The sequence below is a fragment of the Colletotrichum spaethianum genome (assembly GCF_022836535.1).
Source record: "Colletotrichum spaethianum MAFF 239500 DNA, contig01, whole genome shotgun sequence".
Taxonomy (NCBI): domain Eukaryota; kingdom Fungi; phylum Ascomycota; class Sordariomycetes; order Glomerellales; family Glomerellaceae; genus Colletotrichum; species Colletotrichum spaethianum.
The window spans coordinates 1,691,212-1,718,734 of record NW_026054771.1 but is presented as its reverse complement, the minus strand read 5'-3'; the positions used below and the strand labels follow the sequence as shown (position 1 = coordinate 1,718,734).

The following is a 27,523-nucleotide window of genomic DNA, read 5'->3' as shown; positions in this document are numbered from 1 at the left end:
TTGTTTTCTAGGTTAAGGAATTATTAAGTTCTTTTTCTTTATTATACTAATAAAATATTAAAGTCTCTTAATTAGTAGCTAGTAACTTTAACCTTTTATTATAAACGTTATACCTTAAAGATTACCTAATTTAGCTTTAAAGTTATACTATACTCTTATTATTATTTTTAAGGGGTTTATTATAAAATAATAGTAAAAATAAATATTTATAGTAAATATATTTATTTAAGTTATCCTTATAATATAACTTAAAATATAATTTATTTTTATAAGTTATTTTATTATAAGTTCTTTATTATTACTAATTATATTTTAGTTAACTATTTATTAAATAAAGTAAATTATTTAGATTATAAAGAGATATCTAAAAAGGTAATTCTTTGTTAAAGAGTAGCTACGCTAAGAAAAGCTTAGGCTAAAATAGATATGTTGTTTATAAAGCTAGATTATATCTAGAAAATAAAAAGAATAGTGTTTTAAAAAGGTAACACTATATTATTCTTTGTTAACAGTAAGGATTTAGAGGTATTAGTAGTTTATAAAGTTTAGTTAATAAAAGGCTTTAGTGTAGTTAACTTATCTTTTTTTGCTTCCTTTAATTCTAGTGATTTATCCTAGTAGTTATTTAATAAATTATTTACTAAGGGTTTTGTAGTTAAGGGTTCTAGGACTTATAATAGTCCTAGAGGAGTTGTTAGGAATACTAAAAGTTCTTAACTAGTTCTTATAAGTTATCCTTATGTTTATATCTTTTTTATTTAATAAGATATTATATTTTTTTATTTTTTTTTTATTTATTAATAATTTATTTAACTTTATACTTTAGTTTATTAAGTTTTATAATAATATAATTATTAATATTTAATCCTTATAGTACTAGTTTAAGTAAAGTAATATAAAAGACTAGATAAATTTTTATTATGTTTAGTAAGTTAAGTTTAAAGTTAATATCTAAGACTTTTTAAATGATTTTAAAGGGTCTAAGTTTTTTATAATCTAATTTATTATTTAGTTATTTTATTTTAATATTATATTATAAAAGATATACGTTATCTTTTTCTTTAAAAGTTAGTCCCTTAACCCTTAATATATTAATATATTTTTTTATTTATACTTTAATAAATTTAAGATTTTTAGTAATATTCTCTTAGATTTTTTATAATTTATTATAATTTACTATAGCCTTTAATACTTATAGTCCTTATTAAAGTTTTTTATATACTATAGGCTTAAATCTATAATTTAAATAAAATAAAGAGTTCAGTGTATTTTCTTTTATAGTATTGTTGTAAGTAAATTAAGCTATTAGTAGCAGTAGTACTTAATTATTTTAGTTATAGTTAATATAATATTATAGATATTATTTAAGTATTTAATTAATTTATTTAGTTTATTTATTAGTTTATAAGTAAAAAGCAGTTAATAGCTTATAATTAGCTCTTAGTTATAAAATCAAGGATTTTTAAAACTTAAATATAAATAGTTTATCTTTATTAAATATAATTTCTTTAAGTAATTTATAGTTACTAATAATATATTTTAGAAATATATATACTAGATCTTTTATTATACTTAATTCTAAATATAAAATAAAGTATATATATTTTATAAGTTAGTTAATAATAACTAATATGCTATTATAGTAGGTTCTTATAAGTAGTTCTCTTAACTTAGAGAGTTTAATAATAAAGTCTAAAGAGATTAAGTACTAGGCTTTTAGTAACGCTAGTAGTGGTTATAATTACTTATATAGCTTATAGGGACTATTTTTACTTTTTTTATATATATTATAGTTTTTAATTACTTTAGTTACTTTTATTTAAGTAATTTACTTATTATAGTATTATTAAATTTGCTTAAAGGTTTTTATTATACCTTAGTATTTATATGCTTTAGCGTTATAAATTTCTCTAATCTATTTAGGCGTTATTCTTTTAGTTATATTAGTATTAGTATATTAACTAATTATTAAGAGTTTTTAGGCTAGTATAAGGTCTTTTTTATTATTTTTTTTTAGGATAATAAGTGTTTCTTTTAGTGTTAGTGTTTTATAGTCTGGTCTTTTACTTAAGGTATTTGTTTTTTTATTTTTAGATCCTTTAATATAAATAATTTAGAAATTAAATTTAAAAAAAAATTTAGACTAATAAATTTATTGTTTATTAAAGGCTTTTAAGGTAATAAAGTAAACTAGGTTTTTATAATCTATATAAACCTTAATTTTATACTTTATTCTTAATAGTTAAGGTTTCTATTCTTTAAATACTTTAATAATTACTATAAGTTCTTTATTATAAATTTAGTAGTTTAGTTTAGGTCTATTAAGTTTTTAAGAAAAGAATATATTAAAGTATAACCTTTTTTTATTATCTTGTTATCTAAGTTATCTACTAATAACATAATCTAAGGCATTTATCTTAATCTTGAATAGTTTCTAAGGGTCTAGGATAATTAAGACTGGTTTTAATAGAACTTACTACTTAATTTTATTAAATATTTTTTTTTATTTTTTAGTCTACTTAAAAGAAGTGTCTTTTTTAGTAAGCTTAATAAGTAAATTAATTTTTTTTAAGTATTCTTTAAGGAATTATTAGTAGAAGTTAATAAATCCTAAAAAGGATTATATATCTTTAACATTCTAAGGCTATAGCTAGTCTTTTATTACTATAATCTTTTTATTTTTTATTTAAATTTTACTAAGTATAATAATAAATCCTAAGAAGTTAACTTATTAGCTATAAAATATACTTTTTTCTAGTTTTACTAAAAGCTTAACTTCTTATAACTTTTAAAGAACTTAGTAAACCTACTTCTTATAGTCTTTAAGATTATAAAAAAAAATAAGAATATTATTTAAATAAACTATAATAAATATATTTATAAATTCTTTAAGTATATAGTTAATTATAGTTTAAAAAGTAATAAGTGTATTTATAAGTCTAAAAGGTATTACTAAGTATTTATAGTTACTTTTATAGGTATAAAAACATATTTTCTATTTCTTGTTTTCTTTTATTTTAATTAAGTTATAGGCTCCCTTAAAGTCAAGAGCTATAAACTACTTAGTGTTATATAATAGGTCTTATAATTTAAAGATAAAAAATAATAGGTAATAATTCTTAATTATAATATTATTAAGTTATTAGTAATCTATATAGAGTTATAGTTTATTGTTTTTCTTAAGTATAAATAAGATAAGGTATTTTACTAAGAATATAGATAATTAAATATAACTTTTCTAGAGGTTTTCTTTAAGGTACTTATTAAGTATCTTTTATTCTATTTTATTAAGTCTATAAATCTTATAGAACTTTAAGTGTTCTTTTTCCTTAAAAGGAATCTTATAATTATAAATATTATATTTTAATAGGCTTATTTTTAATTCTTTAGTAAATAGTTTTTTATATTTATAATATTTTTTTAGAATTAAAAAGAGTTATTTCTCTTTTTATTGTTTATTAATAAAAGACTTAAATTACTTATCTTTTATAAGTCTAATCTTTTTTATAATAGTAATATATTTATATTATTTTAGCTTACTTAGAGGTTATAGTATATAATATTAACCTATAGTTAAGTTTATTTTTTATTAAAGTTAGCTTATTTTTTAATCTATTTATAGATTATGCTTTTATAGCTATAGGATTCCTAGAATAATATTATAGTCTTTTATTTCTGTTATGTTAAAGATAAGTTATTCTTAATAGTTATAGGTAACTATAAGGAGTTATATAGTCTTTATATTAATAATGTTTTTATTATACTTAACCTTATCTCCTTTAATAGTTCTTAGCTAATAGCTATTTTTTTTTCTTCTTTATAGTATTTTTTATTAGTTTATTTATTATAGTAATATAAAGTTTTCTTATATACTAGAATTAATTATTATAGCTAAGGACTATTTATTAATCTAGACTTTAAGTTTTAAGTGTTCTTTATTACTTATTATAGTAGAGTAAAGGGATTTTCCTTTAAAGGCCTTTTATAATACCTTTATAGTTAACGTTTATTATTTTTTAACTATTAGTGGTCTTTATACTATAGGTAAAGTAGACTAGGTTATTTTTTGTTTTTTCTTTATTTCTTAAGTTCTTACTTTTTATACCTTTAGGCTTATACCTTAAAGATATAATAGATTCTATACTTATCTATTTTATAATCTTTTTATTATATAGTGATTTAGTTAATATATTTTATAAGGTATTTAAAGCTAAAAGTAAATATTATTATGTTATACTTATTTATTTATTTAAGTTCTTATAGTTTTAATTAGTTATTTATATATACTTTAAGGATAATGTTAATATTATATCTTTTTAGAAAGAACTAGTATTTATACTTATATGTTATATGCTTAATATAATAGTCTTAGATGTATTTTGCTTAGAAGATTGTTTAGTATTTAAGGTGTTTAGGATTAAGTATTATATAATCTTTAAGTCTTAGTTATATAAGTAATTATCTAGCTACTTAGTGTATTTATAGTCTATAAAGTTCTATTTATTAGTTATCTTTATCTAAGTATATAGTTTTCTTTATAATTTATTAAGGTATTATATTTTCTTCTTTTTTCTTTTTATTAAAGGTATTATTAACGTTAAAGGTCCTTTAAAGTATCCTTTAAGGTTCTAGTATAGTATATAAGCTAATAGCCTCTATTAAAGATTCTAGGTAATACTTATATTTATTAGCTACTTAATATAGCTATTTCTAGTACTATAATAGTATTTTAATAGTTATTATTATATTATTTAAAATAAATAATTTAAGGTATACTATAAATAGTATTTAATACTCTTAGATTTATAATATCCTATTTAACTATTCTTAAGCCTTCTTAGTTAACTTCTAGTTAAAAGTTCTTTATTTTATTACTAGAACTTTAATTTTTAGTAGTTCTTAGCTTTATCTTAATTCCTTTTAAAATTATTCTTTAAGTATTTTGAGTTTTATAAAGTTTCCTTTTAGGTCTAATCTTTACTTAATCTATTAGATTAGTTTATATAAGGTGTAGCTAAAATAAGGTTTTTCTAAGAGTTATTTAATTCTTTTTATATATACGTTTTAAAGGATTTAAATATACTTTTTATTATATCCTTTAACTATAATAAGCCTATAAGGTTTAATGCCTAGGACTATTTATTAATTAATTATTAGGCCTAAGTTAAATAGAGTTCTACTTTTAGGAATTAGCTTTTATAAAAAAGTGTCCTTAAGGTTATAATTATTATTTATTTAATATCCTACTATTAAAGTCTTAACTTATAGTTCTTTAAGGTATTATTTTACTTATTTTTTATATTCTTAGTAAGTAGTATACTTATTATTATAGTAAACGGTTTATATAAGCTGTTTATAAAAGATCTTATAAGCTATATTAAGATTCTTAGACTTCTTAGAAACTAATTAAAATCTTTTCTTTTTAAGGCTTTAATACTTATTAGTATAGTGTTTTATTTTATTATAGTTATAATATTTGATAGTTTTAATATCTTATTTTAGCTAATTTTTATTAGTTATACTTAGGTCTATAGGTCTACTATATTATTTATAAGTAATACTTTAGTTGTTTTTTTAGTAACTACTAAGTTATATAGACTTAGGTCCTTATAATATATACTTTTTACTAGTATTTAACTAAAAGTAGTAGTTTTTTTTCTTTTCTTTTTACTATTTATATAGCTAGGTATTAATTTAAATTACTATTTCTATATATTAGAAGAAGTTATTAGGTTAATTTATTTTTAATAATTTATTTTTTATTTCTTTTTTTAGTTTTTAATAAAATATAAAGATTTTAGTATTATTAATATAGTTTAGTTATATATAGATTCTTTAGAACTTTATAATATAGCTAGTAGTTAACTTGGTTTATTTAAGGTTTAATAAGTCTTATTTAGCTTATTGTTTCTTATTTAGGTCTTAGAATAAGGATTTTAGGGTATACTTAAATCCTATAAAGCTTCTAAAGATTTACTAGGTCTCTAGGTTATAGTATTTTAAAGTTTTATTATTTAAGTAGTTTTTTAAGTAAAGTTTAAACTAAGAAAAGACTTATTCTTTAAAAAAGATATTTATATAAATAATTCTTTTTATTTTTATATAAAAGTTATTAAAGTAAAACGTTTAGTAGGTCTTAACTTATATTAAAAATCCTTTAAGTATTCTAAGGGTCTTATTATAAGTAGTAAAAGAGTTAAGCTTAAGTTTCTTTTATTTATTTACTAAAGTTAAAATAATATTAATAGTAGCTTAAAGAGTATAAACTTTTTTTTTAAGGTTATTAGTTTATTAGACTTTAGCTTAAAGTTAATTAAAGAGTATTATATTATTATTAAATATTTATTATATATTTATAATATCTTTATAGGTTTTTTTAAGTTATTTAGTTATTTTAGTATTATTATTTTTATTATTAAAGGATTTAATGCTTTTTATTTTTTAGTCTAAGCTTATAAGTTTAAAAGAAATAATTACTTTTTTTTTAGATTTATTAAAAAATAAAGTTAAAGTAACTTTAAAAGATATTATTATTATTTAATAAATATTAAAGTTAATTTACTAAATAAAAGTAATTAAAGTATTATAGTTAAATATTTAATAATAGTATTTTTTATTATTAAATAGCTAAAGTTAATACTTAGTAATAATAAAGTAAGTTTAGTTAGTAATTTAACTAGGTTATAGTTAGTTAATAATTAGTTAGTTATTTAAAGTATAAGTAACTTATATAGCTTTATAATAGAAAAATAATCTAAGAGTTATTTATAATAAAGTAAATTATAAAGTTAATTATTAAAAAGCTATAAAAGTTTATCCTTAAGTATATTTAAGTTTATCTTATATATAGGTTTAGTATCTAATACTATTATTCTAATTTTATTAACTTATTAATAATAATTATTTACTTAGTTCTATTAATTAATTACTTATATCTACTAATTAATTAGTAAGTCTATTAATTAGTTAATAGGTCTTATAGAGTAATCACTTTATCTTATCTGTACGTGACCTATACTATAGTTCTTCCTGTTCCGGGGAGTCATCCGTCCATTCTTATGTCTTGTCCATACAAATGTCATGCCGCCCGCGTCCTGCCTTGTCCGGGTGGGGCATTACTGTTGGTAACTTGTTGGGTCGTAACATAATGCTAGCTCTTTAGAAAGGTCAAAAAAGGCTTCTAAGAGCAGTCCTTTTAGCTAGCTATTACCTAGCACCAGATATAGCTTCTCCAAGCCTAAGTCAACAACACTATAGTAAGGAAAAGGAAGACTATTAAAATTGACCCTAACACTAAGTTCACTAACATTAGCGATATACGGCAAGCCCAGATCAAGGCTAGTGATGCTAAAATTGACACAAATGAATCCAGCGCATCTGATTGCCCTAGTGAGGCAGAAAGCTGTATCATAGTTGCATCTGGGCCTTGGCGATAGTCAATTGAAAAGGGTGGTGTTGTTGCGATAGCTTCGTTTTGTGGGTGCCCACATGGGTGGGGTGCCCAGAAGTGGGTGACTTGACTTATATCTTAACTTACAATGTCTCAGATGTTAAACTACAACTTGATCCTAACATCACTTCACAAAACTCCGACATCGAAAGCTCCCACTTCATCATCACTATGCCACTTCAGTTTCAAAATTCCTTTCTTCTTTTCTCTTAAATCCGATTCTTCGCGTCTTTACCTCTTAGCCCTTAATACTTAGCAGGCCTTCTGACATGTACCAATTTATCTTCTTTGCGTCGATGCTGGCATCAACAACCTTGGGACACGTCGTTCTTGAGAACCCAAAGCCCTTCAAGTTTGTCGCTGACGGTCCTACGAATCCCATTTCTACCACAGGCGACGACTTTCCTTGCAAGATCCCGGCTGGAGCGGGCTATGAGATCGACGGATCTCCAACAACCATTGCTATTGGCGAGACTTTCGAAGCTACCTTCAAAGGGCAAGCTGTACATGGAGGTGGCAGCTGCCAGTTAGCTCTTAGTGCCGACCCAAAACCAACTAAGGACTCAAGATGGATGGTCATTCACTCCATTGAAGGTGGATGTCCGGCCCGCAACCAAAAGGGTAATCTCGAGGGCCCTAATGAAGATAAGTACCCGTTCCAGATCCCCACCAGCATCGTACCCGGTGACTATGTCTTTGCTTGGATATGGCTTGCAAGAGTTGGCGGCCAGCCCGAGTACTACATGAACTGTGCCCCGATCACTGTTACCGGCATCAAAATAAAGCGTGAGTACTTTGCCGATCGCCGTGCGTCGCTGACCAAGCGGGAGCAGTTCCCTGAGCTCTTTATGGCAAACCTTGGTGTGGTTTCTAGCGGTTGCACTACTGGAGAAGCCCTGAATGCACAAATCCCTATTGCGTTCCCCAACCCTGGTATCTATGTCGAGCACCCCGAGGGAACAGAGAATTTGTACAAGCAGCCATGTGATGGCAACCCTCGAGCAAAAACACCGGCGGAACCATCTGTTGGGGTCGATGCTCCTTCTAGCTCGACTGGAAATGCTGCTCCAAATTCAACTGCAACATATGGCACAATTATTTCCACCGCCTCGCCTATCGCTGCGCCATCTTCTGTCTCCTTATCTGTTACATCCGAGACATATCCTGTCCCTTCTACGACATCAGTTGAGCCTACTGTCCCAGATGAGACTGTCGCACCCGGTGAGTCTGCTCCCCCAGCTGAGCCTAGCCCCGGCGTTACGACTCCTAGCAAGACTGAAGCCCCGACCAGTTTTTGACCTGCAACGAGAGTTACGACTGTGACAACTGAGGTTACTATCACCGCCACTGCCACCATGGTTGTTACACCAGCCCCTGCAGACGTGACTGGGGTTAAGCCAATTTCTTCGCCCAATATGTCTCAACCAACTCCTCCTAATGCTTGTACCGAGGGCTACCTTACCTGCTTGCCAGATGAGACACATTTTGCAACCTGCACTGGTGGCCAATTGACTGGCCCGCAACCAATTGCTCCTGGCTTCAAGTGTAGTGCTGGGGAGAGCCAGGGACTAAAAATCTCGCCTATTGTACCATATGAGTAGAGGGGCAAAGAGGATGGTAGTGTGAGACAAAGGGAGAACCTTGGATGACATTTTGTTTCGTAGTTACTGACAAATCAAGGGATCTAAATTGACTTTGCGGTTGGAGATAAGTCCTGCATCGTGATGTCATGTTCGCTAAATTTTGCCATGTCTACACTGTATGGTGTTTTAGGGCGCTATTGTTACCGAAGACTTTCTCGGTCATTCAATGAATGGTCCACGAAAATTGAAGACGTAATAAGAATAGTTTCACTAGTATAGCTACAGCTCATTGCAGGATTCGGTATTCCATTGTGGCTTAACCATCTCCAGCGAAGGAATACGGACCGCTGTGCCACCTTCCCGGATACCAGGATGGGAGGTTAAGACCTGGAGACTGGACAATACTTGTTCTTCCCAGCACAATAAGGAAGAATGGTAAGTGTTGTAAGACTAAGTGAAATTTAGAACCCACCAGCTTGGAGACCCAACGAATAGCGGGTCAACCTTGTTAGCAATAGTGACGGAAAGCGAGCTAACCAGTTGGAGAATATATGCTTGCCCCTTAGGTTCTCAGTCTCGTTCCCTGCCAAGAAGTTCTCTTGTCGATCGAATTATGTCGTGTCTACGATCAAATCCCGTCACTGACAGGCAAAAGCTAGATGCTCGGGGTCCACTGATAAACAAGCCTAATCATATCTGCTTGAACTGTGCTATGTAGCTCGACGAATGTTCCCACGATGGTGGGTCTATTTACGCTGCTACGCCCTTCATATCCCGTAGTTGGGGCCGGAACCGTGCTCCCAGGTCATATGGGCCCCTTATTAAGGCTGTGTCCTCTACCCTGCAGCTTTGGATTGGATTCTGACATGCTGCCAACGGCTACGAACCGATGCGACAGGGTCCTTCGCCAGTCAGAACACTCTGGGGCTAGTACCAAAGTCCTTATCTTTTAGAAAATTAACATGATTGCTCGTAGGACAATCGCCATCGGCCCCCTAGAATTTGTTTAGCCAGCAACCAGTCATAACAGGCGTCAATATTTTGGCCAACCAGCCAGCCAAGCAGTAAATCTGAATGCCGAGGATGGATTGAACACCATTGCTGGAATTCGGTGATGCTATTGTGCACCAAAACCCTTATCACGCGTCGCCTTCAATCTGGAATCCGTGACGAAGAGTACAACTCCCTGCCTGCCCCAAAATGGGATACCTACGAAAGCAAAATTGCCAAGTTTTTTAACGGGGGGTGGTTCCTAATCAATGATGATGAAGCCCGTTACAGTCACCCTGCAGCTCATCAGCAACATCACCAAGCCCAAGGTAGCCAACGATGTCATGAGCGATTGCAAGCTCTACCTTGTCGCTGACAAGCGCGAGAACATCCGCCCGCGCGAAGACCGTGGCTTTGCCCCTGGTCGCCAGTGGATTGCGCTTAGGGACGATGAGGAGTACTGTTTCTGCGTGAGGACGAACTCACCGAAAGCAATATGCAGGAATGACTGGATTGAGGTCGAGTTGGAGATCTATGACAAGTTGACATCGTATGGACTTGGCACCAGGAACCCATACTACCGTGCCATTATCAACTGTGCACTAAATGGCGGGGATGACAAAAACAAGGTTGAGTTGAGCAAACTGGCTTGAGGTGAATTTCCTACATGCTATTTCGACTTCCCTGCTGTCTTCATCGAGAAGGACGCTGAGGTCGGTTGAGGCAGTCCTTTTGACAATCAAAGATGCAACTGCCTCAAGTCTACTTCACTATCATAAAGAGTCCAGGTCATTACGTCTGAGCTTCATGGGCTATTTTTCTCTCTTCTTTCTCTCCTTTCACGCATTAGTGTAAACATTACTATTTATAGATTACTAGTCTCAATTTATCAAACCTTGCATCATGACGCCCTCGTAACTCTGTCAAATGAATCAGTTGCACAGCACTTATGTTCAACCATCCACTCCATTGATCACAAAAAATGCTGTCAGCGACACACATTCATTGATACTTTAGTACTAAGTTATGAAATTGATAAGTTAAACAGAGACCAGCCAAGTTCGCTCAAAAAGTAAATCTGTTGCTTCAGATAAAAGTCAAACAAAGCAAAACGACTTACCCTGGTGCCCGGACTTGACACTTCTCCGCACGATGAGTCTTGAATTGCGTTGCACATACCAAGCCCTACGTATGCGGTGAAGCTTTGGCCCTTAGTCTGAACAAGGCCAAGCCCTACGGACCATCCCGCCTGACCTCCGGAGCCCGGGTCCTTCCCCGCGAAACAGTCACAGTTCGCCTGGGACATTGGCGGAATTGACACTATCGACCATGGTTGTGGCCGTTTCCATGTACGAGATGCCAAGCATTATCAACCTATCAGGTCAATCGGCCCATGGTTGAGCCTGTATCATTACGTAAAACTGGTACTTCCGTGTGTTTCTGCTCCCCTCATGTGCACAGTCTTTGCGCAACACAGAGTTTGTGACCCAAGAAACTCTGCCATGTAACAAGACATGACATCCCAAGACGCCCCGTGACCTCCGTGCTGGGGCAGCGGGCGGGCGGTGCTCGCCTTGAACGACATCATTGTGCATTCCGCCATCGTTAAGAAATTTCATTTTCTTTCCAATACAACCCCCATCTAGTGTCTGAAAATCGGAGGACCAAAACATCATAGTCATGGAGATCAAGAACCTTGCTCTGCGCCCAGCTGCTGATGCGGTTGATGAATACGACAGCGATATGGAGGCCGAATGGATCCAGACACCATCTGTTGATACTGTAGCAGACGAAGATGAGATTCAGATAGATCCCAACGGTGATTTGCTACTGCGAATCGGGACCGATCCTTCCTCTGGCGATACTAGATCATACCGCGTTTGCTCCAACACATTACAGCGCTCATCACCCTTTTGGAGAAGGTCGCTCTACGAGACGGTTTCCGAGATCAGAACGCACGATGGCGAATGCTGGGAATGCACCCCGTCGCTCTACGCTTGTCAATTTGACAAGTCATCTGGCCTGGTTATCCTTCTCAACATCATCCATTCCAAGTTCTACCAAGTACCAAGAGATCCTACTCTCACGGAGATCTATAACACCTTGTGTCTCGCAAGCTCATACGAAATGGAGCAGGTTCTACAACCGTGGATCACGCAGTGGTATGGAGTATTGAAGAGTGCGGAAACTAGTCGAAACGGACATGACCTGGGGATGTTGGCCTGCATGGCTTGGACACTAGGCGATGAGAGGCTCTTCTCAAGAACAATCATCAAGATTGCCCTCACTTGTGTCGCCGACAACGAGGGCCACATGGTGACTACTGAAGGAGTTCGTTTGGACAACTACATCCACGACTCTCTCGGCTCACCCATGATATCTGGTAAGCAGAAGGACACACTATTCTTCACCAGGTATTATCTAATACTTTCTCAGAAAACATCCGTACACTGCGGAGCCAACTGGCTTCAGATCTGCCAGCACACCTGAACAGCCTTATCAATAGGTTGATAGACGGAAAATGGCTGTGTGCCGGCATCTCCGACATACCCATCACTAGAGACAAGAAATGCGACTATGTTGTTCTGGGGAGTGTGTTTGCGGGATTGATATACGTCCGAGGCACCAGAAGAACAGAGGTTGAGATCAGGTCAGACGAGAGCATCATGGACCTGCTCAAATCTCTCAAAAGGGTGCTTTCATATATGACTTGCTATGAAAAGCATTCGGAGTGCAACCCTGCAGAACGAATTGCGGACGCAATGAAGAAAACAATTGACAAGGTGGATATACTCTTGAGCACGGATTGCGCCAGAAGAATGAGGAAACAACGCCAAAAGTTGGGCTTAGAAAGTACAACATAAGTCGCCAAGGGCACTGACAGATGAGAAACTCGCTGATTGTCGAGTAAGGTATTATATGCCTCCTGGACAGCACGGGGATTGGTCACAAATGTTCTCCTTGGGGGCACGGCCGTAGACATAAGATGACTAGATAAAAGCAAAACATACAATAACACACAGTGACAGTTGTAAATGCTTAGTCAATGTGCGGGTGTCACATCGTGAACCCGGGCATTCCATCTCAAAACAGGGGATTGAACACGACGGCAAAAGAAATTGCTATGACCGTGGCAGGGCTCGAACCTGCGACCTTCTCGGGATCAAGTGCACATACTTGTGAACGAGAAATCATAATCCACTAGAACACACAGCCGGTAATGTTGTATAATGCAGAGAACACTCTTACCCAAGTGGATTCCGCTGCGGTGCTGCACTGCAAGGTTTTAGCGAGATGAGGGTCGGAGTTGGCACAGTTGCATCCAACCGACGCTGACTTTGAACGCCTGCATATTACGGAGTACTTCTGAGCATGATAGCCTCCTCTGCTTGTGTCTCTGCCTGTATAAGCCCGAGTCAGCAATCGAGAGTTGAAAGAAGTCGAGATTAAGTTAATATCCTCTTCTCCTAATTTGGTTGTTGGTGCCAGGACGGGAATACTGGCGTGGCGGCTGAGACGACCTTCTAGCGTTGCCCACTGCGCGTCAATTCGCCAGAACCCACTCGCCAGTTCAAATCCACGTAGTATCGGATATCGAGGCAGCTCAGAATCATCACATCAATGATAGTCTTCCATCGTCTTCTTTGAGAAGGACAACGGCGGACATTGAACCTAAGCGAGCAAGAACGGGAAAAGCGAAATGGATGGCAAATCAACAAGGTCTAGACCGCATTTTCGTCAGACGCAGCACGTATGGTTCGTGTGGATGCGCTCATGTCGGTAGTCGGGCTCCGTTACCGTTTTCGTTTTCGGTGCCCCGAGACAGACTTTCTGAGAGGCTGCAGGTGCTCTTGCTCGGCAGGGGATGAAGATCCTGGGAATCTGGGAGAGCACCGCTGAGCCGGTTCCGTTTGTCTTCGGCTCGATCGGATCTTGGCCTAATTCGGCTCTACCGAATGACACAGCATCCTCAAGCCGGGACAGTCGGCAAAATTGGGGCATTGAGGTGTCGCCAGCAACCTCCCATCGTTCTATAAGTTTTGTCGCAAAGTCGGCTACGAATACTCGGTCGCAGGTCATCAGATTGTGTAGCCATGGCAAATATACACTTGAGACATAGGTCACAGAAGGTTTGACGTCGCAAGATGAAAGCAACAAGTGCCGCTGCAGCCGCGCGCGACCTAGTGTGAACTGCATGTGCCAAATTTTAGCCTGTCCGTGGCGGCAGCTTCATATATATACTGCAGCGGAGTTTCGAATTGAGGTGGGCAAGGAGAACGATTGTACTGGCTGATCCTGTGTTTAGTGAAGACAGGGTTGCTCACTGAAGCTTGGGTGCTCTAGTGAACAAGCCTATATGACGAAAAGAACTGTAACAGCCGACAACAACTACCAGGCCAATGTTCGGGATGACCCGAGAGCGGAGGATCGTTGTAACGTTAACTGGACAGACTCTTTTGATTTTTTTATTTCCAAGATGATGATTGGGGCTGGTCTTCAATGTCAACTTAAGTTGATCGAACACGAGTCGAGACTCACCTCTATCTTTTTTGTCCATTACCTTTTGGGATATTGCTCCAAGGATAATGTGGATTTGCATTTCTAATTTAGGGTTTCTTGATTACTGTCCCTCAAAAAACAATCTATTTTATATGAGAATAAACGCAATGAGAAGATTACCCGCCCACAATCCCCTAATGGTGGAGTCATTTGGAAACCGCGTGGCCACGGCTTTGCGCGCTGGGAAAGTGATTTAATTGAAACCGTACCTAGTGGACACCACTATGGTGGACACTCACTAAACCCGCATTAAGCTTTCCGTCCGAAGCTTAGCTCTGACATCCCGGTCAAGGAAAGCAGCACAGGGTCGGGTACTCACCCCTATCGTAACATTGTGGCCGCCTACTAGCGTTCCAGTCGGCACTTTGCGCCGTAATTGGAGGGACTTCTCTTCTTCTAGAAAAGGAAAAAAAAAAAACCTCCGTCATTGACGTAAGATCATGTAGTAAGTATATATCAACTGCCGCCTGCCCGCCTGGGAACTTCTACTCGGCAACAAGCTTTTAAGTTCGTTCTAACACTACGTTCTCTCCTAAACCACATTCGTTTTAGTCATTCATTCTAACCTTGCCGTTGAACGTCTTCTGCCATGCATTTCTCCTCTTACGTCGTCTCGGCCATCCTGGCTGTCACGGCCGTGGCCACCCCCACGCCCGTGACCGTTGACAAGCGCGCCACCAAGATGTGTGACTCTTTCGGCTCTGTTACTACCGGAGGTCTTACTATCTACCACAACAACTGGGGCGCGAAGCAAGCCACCTCTGGCAGCCAGTGCACCACTTTCGAATCCCTGAAGTCCGGCTCCGTCGCTTGGTCAACATCCTGGACTTGGAACGGAGGTGCGGGACAGGTCAAATCCTACTCCAACGTTGCTCTCGAGAAGGTCAACAAGCAGCTCTCTGCTATCAAGTCCATCCCTTCCAAGTGGACCTGGAGGTGAGTTTCATTCCCGCGAGCCTGTTGCTGGTTTCTCGATCTGACAACTTTGCCAGCTACACCGGCTCCAACATTGTAGCTGATGTTGCTTACGACCTCTGGCTCGCTCCCTCTGTTGGTGCCAACAACAAGTACGAGATCATGATCTGGCTCAACGCCCTCGGCGGTGCCGGCCCAATCTCCAGCACTGGCAAAACCATTGACACTCCTACCATCGCTGGTACCAAGTGGTCTCTCTACAAAGGTAAATGAAGCGTTACGGAATCACAAAGGGTTGCTGTCTAACTTCGACCACTAGGCCCCAACGGTGACACCACTGTCTACTCCTTTGTCGCGCCCAGTGCTATCAAGAGTTTCAACGGTGATTTGATGGGCTTCTTCAACTACCTCACTTCCAAGCAGGGCGTCGCCAAGACCAACGTTGTCACCAGCCTGCAGGCCGGTACGGAGCCCTTCTCCGGAAGCAATGCCGTGTTCAAGACCACTGCCTACACCATCTCTGTCGCTTAAAGAACCACATTGGTCTCTCCACCTTGATTCTGGTGCATCGATTCGACTGGTTCGACTGTTGTTCTGGACAGATTAGAGCTGCGGGCGCCCCTTCAATGTGTAAATATTCCGATTAGACATGTACATAGAGTCAATTCGTTCTATATTTAATTTTCCCTTCGAAACTTTGACTAAGGGCCTTGACCGCGAGAACTTGTTCCAAGGGATTCTAATCGGCCTTAAGAAGGCTTAAAGAACTGCATGCTCAAGGCTTTCGAAACTATCCATAAACTCAATATTCCTATATTCTCTTGAAATTCACGTTGTTGATATGGTACGTCAAAAGGTTTTACCAAATGTACATACAAGGTGTGTGCTACCCCTCAGCCAAGCTCGCATCCACCCCCATTTGTTCCATTCATCCACTTGAGGTCGTCCAAGAAACCTGTCTTTTCCTCACGTGTATATCATGGTTTCATAGCAGGTGCCATGATATGTCTCAAGATCGATCTCACGAGTGCTAAAACGAACTTAACAATCGAATATTCCTGACGATTGAAGTTCAATAATCTGAATGTGGGCCCGTCACCTAAGGGCGAATAGACGTAGTCAAAGTGAAAGAGACGGTCCATGATAGTAGCAAAGCCATGCAAGCATCTATAAGCCCGTTAAGGGACGATAGGATTGAAAGACTCATTTTGTATCTTATAGAGTTATGCAAACGACACGAGGTGATTTGATTCAGATAAGGGGAACTAGAAAACGCCCAAAAAAGAGAAATACATTGTGTGACTGAACTCTCATTAGCCTGCTTAGGCTAGCCCTTATGTTGACGCATAGGTGTCTGCCTAATGCACCCAAGTGGTACCCTTCCAAGCCCATTTTCCATTGAAAGTGGAACTTACATGTAACTGTGCTTTAGTGAATGGGATCCTGCTCTTGTGACTCGGTGCTGTCCTCCTTATAGACGTCGTATTTGTAAGTAGAACCGGGGTGATCGGTTCTTAAGCCCTTTTGCCCCTCACCATAGACCTTTTCTCTAGCCGTCAGCTGTACATCCTCCGCGGGTGCCTCTGGGTAAATTCCTCGACGTCGAAGCTCGGGAATAAGAAGATCAACAACATCTTCAAATGTACCAGGTGTTGTCACATATCCGAGATTAAATCCATCTAGGTCACCCTCTCGAATCCAATACTCCAGATCGTCGGCCACCTTCTGTGGGCTTCCAACGGATACAGGGCCAAGACCTCCAATTGCCGCTCGCTCAGCGATGACCCGCGGTGTCCATTTAGGTACGTGCTCGCTCGTTGTTGTGAATGAATCGAGGATACTGCGAACCTTGTGTGCCTCCAGTGAGTCGGCAGCAGTGACTTCCTGGTCGACAGGGATCTTGGAGAGATCGATACCCGTCCAACCACTAACGAGGACCAATCCACCAATTACGGAGGCGTACTTCTTCAGCTCTTCATGCTTAGCTTGAGCCTCTTCATCTGTTCGACCAACGATAGGAGTGAAAGTAGCGAAAAACTTCAAAGACTGAGGGTCTCGGCCAAGAGCTGCGGCCTTCTCTCTGATCTGCTTGATCTTGGGCCGTAGGAGCTGTGGCGAATGAGACGAAACAAATATACCCTCGGCGTGGGTAGCCGCGAACTCGGAACCGGCCGCTGAAGTGCCTGCTTGAAAGAGGAAAGGGGTTCTCTGAGGAGATGGATCGACAATGTGACGTGTGTCAAGATCGAAGAACTTTCCGTGATGGTGAATTGTTCGGATTTTATCGGGGTCAGCATAGCTGTCGTTCTCGGGATCAGGTGTAATCGCGTCGTCTGCCCATGAACCTTCCCAAAGCCTGATACAATTGGTTAGCACCAATTCAAGAGTAGACACAGTCTACGGTCCCGAGGAGAGAGACCAACTTGTACAGCACTCGCAGGTACTCATCCGCTTGTGCGTATCGCTCATCGTGGGGAATTGGGCTATCAAGTCCAATGGCCTTGAACGCTGCCTTTTTCCAAGAAGTGACGATGTTCCAGCCAATTCGACCTCTCGTGAAATGATCTAGAGTCGAGAAGCGTTTCGCAAGCAAAAAAGGTGGCTCGAAAGACGTGGATGCGGTGATGGCGAAAGTGAGGTTCTTGGTCACTGCCGCCATGGCGCTAATGGGCTACGACTTTGTTAGCTAGGACTCTCCTCAATGATAAGGACTTTCCCCACAATTGTCGGATCCGTCATTGGCCATTGGGCCGCGCGGCGAATACAGTTATCAAGACTGCCTTCGTATGTATCGTAACCCCCATACGTATCGGCTAGGAAAAGGGCGTTGATGCCACCTCTTTCCAACAGCTTCGCAAGATCAATCCAGTAGTTAAGATCTCTCTTGGTTGCTGATTTGTCGGCAGGGTTCTGGAAGACGCTTAGCTACCAAATGATCCATCTTTCGACAAAATTGCGTAGAAGAGCGACAAACCTTCCACTGCCCAGGAGAGAGGTGTCCGACGGTCGACATATCAAAAGCGTTCAGCAGGATTTGCTTCTTCACCCTTGAACTGACGCCACTGTCACCATTGATAGAGCTGTGTATCGGTACCGAAGTCATTTTGGATATGTTTGCATCAAGTAATACCTAAATCTCATCCACCAGCTTTGTTCAAACTGCGCGGCCTTCCGGCTTTTTAACCGTACACGAAGCATCCTGATCTCTTCCACTTGGCGCATACACACGACGCAAGAAACTCCTTCAGCCAGTCGCCATGTCGTCATCGCCGTTGTCGCCCGTTGCGTGGGACTGGCGCGGAACGTTATCTGCACGTAGTCTCCAATTCAACGTCTCCAACGCAGGGCGGAACGTTGGCGTGATTGCGGGCGTGGATGGTGCCATCCGTCATTCCCTCAGTATGAAGCAAAGAATTACGTTTCGGGCTCGACGCCGGTCGGCTATTTTGACATCAGACAAGCAATAAAGATCTCTAAGACCTGACAATGTCTACTCATTGGTTCTCGACCCGACGCTTGGTTCGCCGACGGTGTGGTGGGCCAAATAGAACTGCGTTTCCATAGCGGGTCGAAACCTGCTTGCAGAAATTCATGCAGGCCACAACGATAACCATCTCAAATAACACGATACTAATTAGACGGCCAAAAAAGACCTCATCTTCTCACATACATATTTACTTTATGGCCACAAGATTTCATAATCCGAAATTATTGACGATGAAATAGCGAGGCTTCAACATAACGCTCTCCAATGCTGACCAATTGGTCGATACATAGGGCTCTAGGTCAACGTTGAGTGATACTACATGGCCCAGTTTCAGCTTTTCTTCGAACGAGTTGGAGTAGCGACTTGAACCAAACCAGAATACCGAGGTAGGGGACTAGAGTTCAGCAGAAGGAAATTGCAAAAATCCATTCCATTTGGAAATATCTTAAAGTAGAATATAGCGTGAACACCGAAGGCAGATTAGCTTGAGTAATCAGTCATCGAGCGTTCACGTAGTGGGAAGAGTTGGTGTAACAAAGGCCCTCGTTATAAAGAGGACTCAATTGATAGGACACCAGTATTATCACAATTAATAGCCGGCTACTCTCAGGGTTTTAGGAAACTTGCACATGACAAAGCTCTCCGCTTGTGCGTCTTCCAAGGACTCACGCCTTGACTTCCTCGACCTTGAGCTCTTTACAATGTGGAATCCCATGCTCACCGATAATCAGCTTCGAGCAGCACTTCCAAGACTGTTTCTTCAGTCGCTTCGGTCACCACTACCGTTTAACACTATTGGCAATGGTTTGTTACCTTCAATAGTGGTGTGACCTTCTGGGCCACTCTCAGGAAAACCAGTTGAATTCTCGACTTGCGGGCTGGATGACCGTCAGTGACCTTGGGTGAAATCATTTAAGTTCCAATGGCAGAAGCGACTTACTCTTTTCGTTTCAAATATATCCGCAAAATGTGAGTGGCGATTATCAGAAGGATTGAAGAACCGAGTGTGAACGCAAAGCCTTTGGGATACCGAGGGGCCTCAACAGTGGGAAATACCAACAGAGGAGTCCATGCCGTAGAAGACTGAGATATTGCATTGATAAGAACCAGAGTGAAGGAACGCTCGGCCGGCGATGATCGCAGTTGAGTATTCACCCATCCATGGAAGACGCTTGACATCGCGTATGATGAGTAGATAGTTGAGAAAGCGAACCACTTAGCAGGTTCAGGAACGTTCCAAATGACCAGAATGATCAATCCGATGATATTCCATGCATGCGATAGAGTGATAGCCCATGCCGGGCCCAGAACAAGATCTGAAGCGAAGCAGATGAACAATGTGTAGAAGATACCCAGTGCAGGTGCAATTGTGCCGAGCTCGTTGACCTTTGCAGCGGAATACCGACCGAGACTCTTGATCCACAACAGGAAGCTTCCGGAAGATGTATGAATGCCGGCGTTCCAGAAAAAAACATCGACAAGGATGATACCCCAGAATTGTGGTGATAAGAAGACTTTCTTTAAAGCACCAAATCTGAGCTTGCCATGTGATGAATGACCAGCGCGCTTCAGTCTTTCTACGCTCAACTCGATATTTTCTCTCTTCAAAACTAGGCGGTTCGGCTGTTCAGGGGTACCTGGGATGACGAAATAGCCCAGAATACCAATGGGAATGGTGATGAGAGCGCAGATGATGTACATCCACCGCCATCCTGCAAGACCATTCACACCTTCAAGCCGAGATGAGGCACCGGCTTGAATGAGACCGGCAGTGAGCGTGCCCAAGGAAAGGCCAACATAAAAGATGCCACCACGTCTTGCAATTTCATCGCCGCGATACCAGGATCCTATGGGTAGTTAGTAAACCATACGGATTCTCAGCTCTATTATGGCTCGACTCACCAAATAGATAGTGCATGACCGGAAAAAAGGCGGCCTCGAACCATCCAACGAGGAACCGATATGCAGCAAGCTCAGCAAAGCCGGTAACGCGGAACTGAAGTAGCGTGAAAACACCCCAAGCAATGTCCAAGAAAGGAATGAGCCAATGAATTGGAACATAAGTAAGGATAAACATCATTGGTAGCTGCCCAGTGACAGCGCCAATGATGTAGAATGTCTGAAGCTGTACAAGCTCATTGCCTTTGAACCCAAGGTCTTCCTTGAGTCCAGCGACATAGGCGTTGTTGAGATTGGCCTGGTCAATATACTTGACCCAATAACTCAATACCGCGTATGGAACGATGAGGAGGTCCAACTTGTTGATGAGCTTGCGTTCCTCCGGCGTGTCGGTATCGGCGAACCATTGGATATGCCACCACCGCCTACGAGCTTGAACCACCATGATAGAGACTCAGGAATTGGTTCCTGAACAAAAATAGACGAAAAAAGATGTTGAAGGTTTTATTGCATGGTAATGGAGCAATACAATCGAGGAAAATGGATTCAAAGGAATCTTCAATTTTAGTATAAACCTGACACCCCAGCCCCTATTGTCAAATTTTCCTGTCCCATGTCAAAGCGCCCACGAAGAATCTTTTCAGGCCTTGATACAAAGGTCCAGAGAAGAATATCACGCAGGCCTGTGAAGCAAAACTTGGCGCTGGCGTTACCCAAGGTGAAAAGTCGAAGGCTACTGCGTATTGGCATAGCACCAAGCCCGACCATGGAGTGGAGGGGCGCGACGAGACGTTACAGCAACAAAGCACGCAGAGGATGGGCCATTGCACCATACCAGGGCTCATTGATGTGACAATTGATCAGATGTAAAGAGGAAAGGTGAGGCGCCTCTTTATTATGATAGACCACTCGAACCCCAGCCATTCGGTCCCACACCACCAGATAGCATCATCCATGCATCCCCTCTATCACCTCGCAGAATTGGAGACAAATCAGTGTACTTTTGCAATTGCCTTCAAAGGGCGCAACCGGCAAGTCGGAGCCTCGATTGCATGTGGTGTTGAGCTCCGATCCAGGGAGGTAGGGGAGCGCATAGTTGGGGGTTGAGCGTTCGTGGATATTCCCCAAGAAAGTGGGGAGATGGCGTGCTCCCCATATCCCGCGCACCTCATCTCCGGCAACAACCATGGCGGAGGATTACCCGCACCATCAGCGGCGGGGTAAAACAGAAGCTTCATGGTGGGGTAGACAGCTGCCCAGAGTGTCGAGCTGTTGCTCGAGATAACAATGTCTCATCTCTGATAGGATACTTTGTGGTTGACGAGGTGGTCCCGGGTTGAACCAAATCTGAGAGCTTATAACATCCCTTCCTTGGGCGTGTAACGCGTTCAAGCAAGTGTCTGACGTGATTCCGATGTCCGGTCCCGCGAGGGGCAGATTAGAGGTTGGACAAAATGGAGGTCCCCCATCTCATCTGCCCTCGAGCTGTGCTTGAAGCTGTCTAAGTTTATCGGCTTAGGACGTGGTCTTTGAAGTAACACGCACCGTAAATATTCCATGATGGGTGACCATATTGAGACGACAACGTCGCCCACGACTAGCGATGTGCTGGGTACGACCGACGATCAAAAAGACGTTGTGACTGAGACACCCGCCAAAAGCGGCCTGGATCAACAGACACTCATCGACCGGACAGTAGACTCACTTCTCACACCCCCAAAGTCTATTTACGATGATTTCCCTATCAAGCTTGTCGACAGATACATAGATGAGCCTCAAGAATTGCGGGTGGCCGTCGTCGGTGCAGGTCTTTCTGGAGTTCTCGCCGGTGTGCTTCTCCCAGCAAAGGTTCCTGGCATCAAGCTTACTGTCTACGAAAAGAACGCAGACGTGGTAAGTCCTCAGAAACCCAAGACACAAAGATTCGACAAAGACTAACAGGGAGAATTCAGGGTGGAACTTGGTTCGAAAACATCTACCCCGGCGTCCGCTGCGACGTACCAGCCCACGTCTACCAGTCGACCTTCGATCCAAACACTCAGTGGACAGAGGAATTTGCTCAAGGTGCTGAGATCCGCAACTACTGGCAGGGTTTGGCGCGCAAGTATGATGTATACAAGTACCTTCAGCTTTCACAACGTGTCGAGGGTCTGAATTGGGTCGACTCGCGCTCGATATGGCAAATTACCATCCGCGATCTAAAAACGGACGCAATCAGGATTGAAGAGGCCGAATTCGTCCTGACTGCCATTGGCCGCTTCAACGCCTGGAAGCTGCCAGACTACCCTGGTCTCAAGGACTTTAAGGGCGTTCTTAGACATGCCTCGAACTGGGATCCCAACTTCGACCCCAGGGACAAAAAGGTCGCCGTGATCGGCAACGGTGCCAGCGGCATCCAACTCACCTCCAACTTGCACAAGGTCGTCTCACACCTGGACCACTATGCGCGAAACAAGACGTGGATCACGGCGTCCTTTGCCGGCGATGAGACCTCGATCGAGCCAATTCTTATCCCAGAAGACTTGAAAGAGACCTTCCGCAAAGACCCGGAGGCGTACCTCAAGTACCGCAAGGACAACGAAAGCAAATACTTTCGCCACTTCACCGGTTGGCTCAAGGGATCTAGTGAAAACGAAGGCGCGCGGGAGAATTTCCGCAAATTCATGAACGATCGTCTTACCAAAAAGCCGGAGCTCATCGACGCCCTTATCCCTGAGTTCTCCCCACACTGCCGTCGCTTGACCCCTGGACCGGGCTACCTCGAGGCCATCACATCCGAGAAGACGGATTACATTCAAACCCGCATCAAGCGCATCACTGAAACCGGTATCGAGACAGAAGACGGCAAGCACCGCGAAGTCGACGCAATCTTTTGTGCAACAGGCGCCAATGTCGACATGGTGCCGCCGTTCCCTATCACAGCCAAGGGCCAGGACCTCACGCAACTCTGGCGCCCCGACGGGCCTTACACCTACTTCGGCTCCGCTACTCCAGGTTTCCCCAACCTGCTCTTCATCCACGGACCTAACGGCAGCGGCCGCTCTGGCACGGTCCCGCACAATGTTGAGAACCAGATCACGTATTTCGCGCGGATCCTGCGCAAGGCGAGTCGCGAGGGCATCAAGAGCATCCAGCCTACTAAAAAGGCGGCGGATAACTTTACACAGTACTCGGACGCTTTCTTCGCGACCACAGTTTTGTCGGAAAACTGCAGCTCGTGGTATAACAGTGGTAAGGCCGGGTCGAGGATCCATGGTCTGTGGCCGGGGTCGGCGACATTGGCGACTATCGTGCAGCGGGAGCCGAGATGGGAGGATTTCGAGTATGAGTATGTAGGTGAATCGGAGAACCCTTTCTTGTGGTACTTCGGCAAAGGGTGTACGAAGAAGGAACTGGATCCGGAGGCTGATGTCACACCATATCTGAAGGCTGGTGGTGTTGATGTTAAGGATGTTCATGAGAGCTGGTGGAGTGTGCCATAAATGCTCCAATTGGGTAATCGAGACTTTCAAGGTGAAAGAATTATAGATATCAAGAAAAACGAGTGGGCCACACCTCTCGTTGAGGCTGCTATACCCTTAGGGTAGTATTATCTCTCGATAGCACAGTTCATCAAGACTCAATTCGCTCGTTTGAAAGTCCTTACAGAAAGCTCTCACTCGATAACGTGAACTTCCCGGCATTTTCAAAAAGCCAGCACCCAGAACCAACTATCGATATGGACCTGATTATGCCTTAACCGGTTTACCGGCGGCATGGTACGCTTTGCAGACCCTTCAACCCGAGAGCCGACGCCAAGCCGTCATCATTGACGGTGACATCCCGGTTAACAAACCCAAAGACCCTAATGTAATAGTTCAGCGGAATACGTTCAAAGCCACAAGGGCCCATCCCACGTGCTTGGGGCCAGTTGACATGGACTGCACAGTCCTGAAAGCTCTGGTAACTCGCGCTTGTTTCCAATTCTCGCGTGCTTTTTGGTTCAAGCTAATTATTTTGGGTGATGATGGGCCAGCGTGAGTGGTACTCTGGCATCTGTGCGCCGGCAGCGGAATGGCGTGCTGAACCCGGTTGATTTCGCAACGCCGAGCAGAACCACCCACTCAACCAATGCCCCCAGTCGCCAGTAATTTGTACAAAATACCTGTCGAGTTTAGTTTCAAACGCTGAGCTACTAGATAATTGGAGTAACTCTGGGGGTGGAACTGGGATAGTCAGAAAAGAGGGAAGAAAAAAGTTTGTCTGGACCCTGCACCTTTGGTCCCGGCATGTGTCGATGGCACATCAATCTTGCCTCTATGACAGGAGCTAGGCTGCGAATAGCAGCACGGCAACCCTGACTATGACACCCATCCCTGCATACTCAGTCTGTAAGTCTCCCTGGTCTGATCCATAAGACGAAGGATTCCCGTTCCCATTGGGGTCGATGGGCGACGTACCAACCGGATACTCAGGTCTTGGCCAGTCTCCTTGAACCAGATTGTCGTTGTTCAACATCGTTCCTTCGTTTACCATTATTTGATTGCAAAGACACGTCAAGATGGCAGAGTACGCCGACGCCTCCGCGGGCGATGTCATTCCTCCCAAGTCGGAGCGTCACCCAGGTCAGCCCTCCTGTTCAACTTTGAATCACCACATGCTCAGATATGCTGACATGAAGCATCGAAGTGCGGTGGTACCGCTCGACATTCTACAACATGACCATCCTCGGTTTGTGTAACCTCGCAGCACCTGGTATTTGGGGCGCAATGAACTCCCTCGGCGCTGGCGGCGCAGCATCGCCCAAGGTAGTCAACGCCGCCAACGCCCTGACGTTCTGTCTGATGGTCGTGTCATGCTACTTCTCTTCGGTCATCGTCCACTACATCGGGATCAAAGGCGCTTTGATCTTTGGAACGTGAGCATATCCATCTAACGGATGTCTGGAATAGAGCATGTGCTGACGCGTACACATAACAGCATCGGATATGCCCCCTTCGCCGCTGGCTTGTACACCAATAACCGCTACGGCATCGAGTGGCTCATGCTCCTCGGCGCCGCTCTCTGCGGCATATCGGCCGGTGTCTTTTGGATGGCCGAGGCCGCCATCGCCATCGCCTACCCAGAGCCTTGGAACCGCGGCAAGGCCCTGGGCTACTGGCTTACGTACCGCCTTTGCGGTCAGATCCTCGGCGGTGCGATCAACCTTGGCCTCAACGCCGACAACGACCAGGCCGGCAAGGTATCGTACACCGTCTTCATCGTCTTCATCGCCATCCAGGCAGCGGGCCCGTTTGTAGGCTTGTTTCTGAACAAACCGGAAAAGGTCGAGCGGCAGGACGGGCGGAAGGTCAGCTTGGCTATCTTGGAGAACCCGTGGTACGAGATCAAGGCTACAACGAAGAATTTGTTCACACCCAAGTTCCTCCTCATCATCCTCTGGATCGGCCAGGCTGTTTTTGCGGAGGCTGTGTTCTTCACCTACCTTGCCAGTAAGTCTCGACAAGCCTGATGTCTTGGGATAGGACGGTGCTGATAGGTGATGCGCAGCGTGGTTTTCTGTTCGATCCAGAGCTTTGGGATCTTTCTTGTCAGGAATTGTTGCCGTGATATCTGGCAACCTCCTGGGTGTAAGTCACAGTTGATGGGATCCATTATGAAAGCCATCCTACAATACTAACTTAACCAAAGCACTGGCTCGATCGTGCCAAGGTCTCGCTCAAGACCCGAACCCGGTCTACCTTCTGGGCTCTCGTTGTCACCCAGGGCGCCTGGTGGCTTTGGGCCACCATCCTCGCCACGCGCTTCCGCCAGACGCGCCCAACGCATGACTGGGTCAGCCCGGGCTTCGGCTCTGCCTTTGCCGTTTACATCTTCCTCACCATCGGGTTCCAGCTCAACTATCTCTTCCTGTAAGTTTCTCCTCCATCACCACTCGGAGCTGGTAGAACATCGCGCTAACAAGGACAAGTTACTTCATCGTCACGAACCTAGCCAAGGGCGAGGAAGAAGTTATCCGCTACGCTGCACTCCTCCGTGGTGTCGAATCGGCATGGCAGGCTGTCAGCTATGGCCTCACCTCACTCACGATTTTCGGCGAGGTGGGCGGCATCTACTTCAACTTTGCGCTATGGGCCCTTGCCATTGGGCCTGCGTGGTTTGTCTTGAGACACTTCGGCTCCGGGCTGGAAGCGCACGTTGAGGAGGTTCGGGGTGTTACTGCCGTGGTGTCGAGCGAGGACGGTGAGTCGGATACCAAGCAGCAATAGACGCGGGATTCACGCTCGAGTCAGCACCATTCCCAAGATGTCGGGATTTGGCAAATGGTTCCGATGTTCCGGTAGACTGGCGCCGATCGCTAAGATGGGGGTTCAATAGTGCCATAGAGATAGACATTTCCCTGTTTGGTTGAGTTAATTTGTTCGCCTGAACCTTAATTGAATGACCTCAAGCTCAAATCGCCTGTGCAAATAGTGTCAATGAAGTGGTCGTCCCCAGAGTAATCGTGGAATCACGACGCTGCGTGAATAGCAATTAACGAATCACAACCTCGATATCGCAGCGACACAGGCGCTTCCACTTGCCCCTTGTAAATGGCGCTGTTTTGTCACTGACGGGTATTGACCATCCGTCAGCATGCCACGAGACAGTCCGCAAGTC

The 27,523-nt window shown here is 41.7% G+C and overlaps 9 protein-coding genes and 1 non-coding gene across 10 annotated transcripts; 6 read left to right on the top strand and 4 right to left on the bottom strand.

Annotated features, from left to right (window-relative positions):
• Window positions 1-7,719: 7,719 nt before the first annotated feature.
• ColSpa_00457 (uncharacterized protein) lies at window positions 7,720-8,748 on the top strand (the record flags this gene model as incomplete). The annotated part of the gene is made up of 1 exon (XM_049266669.1): window positions 7,720-8,748. One exon carries the CDS (start codon window positions 7,720-7,722, stop codon window positions 8,746-8,748), a length of 1,029 nt encoding a protein of 342 aa, XP_049122626.1.
• A 1,550-nt stretch (window positions 8,749-10,298) lies between these two features.
• On the top strand, window positions 10,299-10,676 carry ColSpa_00456 (uncharacterized protein; the record flags this gene model as incomplete). Its single annotated transcript, XM_049266668.1, has 1 exon — window positions 10,299-10,676. The coding sequence occupies one exon, from the start codon at window positions 10,299-10,301 to the stop codon at window positions 10,674-10,676; it is 378 nt and encodes a 125-aa protein (XP_049122625.1).
• Window positions 10,677-11,703: 1,027 nt separating this feature from the next.
• On the top strand, window positions 11,704-12,448 carry ColSpa_00455 (uncharacterized protein; the record flags this gene model as incomplete). Its single annotated transcript, XM_049266667.1, has 2 exons — window positions 11,704-12,406; window positions 12,438-12,448. The coding sequence occupies 2 exons, from the start codon at window positions 11,704-11,706 to the stop codon at window positions 12,446-12,448; spliced, it is 714 nt and encodes a 237-aa protein (XP_049122624.1).
• A 700-nt stretch (window positions 12,449-13,148) lies between these two features.
• On the bottom strand, window positions 13,149-13,239 carry ColSpa_tRNA_004. The gene is given in 2 exon segments: window positions 13,149-13,184; window positions 13,202-13,239. It is a non-coding gene; the product is annotated as a tRNA-Val (tRNA).
• Window positions 13,240-15,172: 1,933 nt separating this feature from the next.
• ColSpa_00454 (putative zinc metalloproteinase) lies at window positions 15,173-16,029 on the top strand (the record flags this gene model as incomplete). The annotated part of the gene is made up of 3 exons (XM_049266666.1): window positions 15,173-15,519; window positions 15,576-15,763; window positions 15,818-16,029. The coding sequence occupies 3 exons, from the start codon at window positions 15,173-15,175 to the stop codon at window positions 16,027-16,029; spliced, it is 747 nt and encodes a 248-aa protein (XP_049122623.1).
• An 897-nt stretch (window positions 16,030-16,926) lies between these two features.
• ColSpa_00453 (dimethyl-sulfide monooxygenase) lies at window positions 16,927-18,157 on the bottom strand (the record flags this gene model as incomplete). Its single annotated transcript, XM_049266665.1, has 2 exons — window positions 16,927-17,854; window positions 17,922-18,157. 2 exons carry the CDS (start codon window positions 18,155-18,157, stop codon window positions 16,927-16,929), a joined length of 1,164 nt encoding a protein of 387 aa, XP_049122622.1.
• Window positions 18,158-18,180: 23 nt separating this feature from the next.
• On the bottom strand, window positions 18,181-18,601 carry ColSpa_00452 (dimethyl-sulfide monooxygenase; the record flags this gene model as incomplete). The annotated part of the gene is made up of 2 exons (XM_049266664.1): window positions 18,181-18,423; window positions 18,473-18,601. 2 exons carry the CDS (start codon window positions 18,599-18,601, stop codon window positions 18,181-18,183), a joined length of 372 nt encoding a protein of 123 aa, XP_049122621.1.
• A 1,320-nt stretch (window positions 18,602-19,921) lies between these two features.
• On the bottom strand, window positions 19,922-21,329 carry ColSpa_00451 (putative transporter SEO1; the record flags this gene model as incomplete). The annotated part of the gene is made up of 2 exons (XM_049266663.1): window positions 19,922-20,832; window positions 20,888-21,329. The coding sequence occupies 2 exons, from the start codon at window positions 21,327-21,329 to the stop codon at window positions 19,922-19,924; spliced, it is 1,353 nt and encodes a 450-aa protein (XP_049122620.1).
• Window positions 21,330-22,444: 1,115 nt separating this feature from the next.
• On the top strand, window positions 22,445-24,366 carry ColSpa_00450 (FAD-binding monooxygenase moxY; the record flags this gene model as incomplete). Its single annotated transcript, XM_049266662.1, has 2 exons — window positions 22,445-22,777; window positions 22,837-24,366. 2 exons carry the CDS (start codon window positions 22,445-22,447, stop codon window positions 24,364-24,366), a joined length of 1,863 nt encoding a protein of 620 aa, XP_049122619.1.
• A 1,058-nt stretch (window positions 24,367-25,424) lies between these two features.
• On the top strand, window positions 25,425-27,132 carry ColSpa_00449 (UNC93-like protein; the record flags this gene model as incomplete). The annotated part of the gene is made up of 6 exons (XM_049266661.1): window positions 25,425-25,488; window positions 25,553-25,781; window positions 25,844-26,355; window positions 26,459-26,493; window positions 26,555-26,775; window positions 26,829-27,132. The coding sequence occupies 6 exons, from the start codon at window positions 25,425-25,427 to the stop codon at window positions 27,130-27,132; spliced, it is 1,365 nt and encodes a 454-aa protein (XP_049122618.1).
• Window positions 27,133-27,523: the final 391 nt, after the last annotated feature.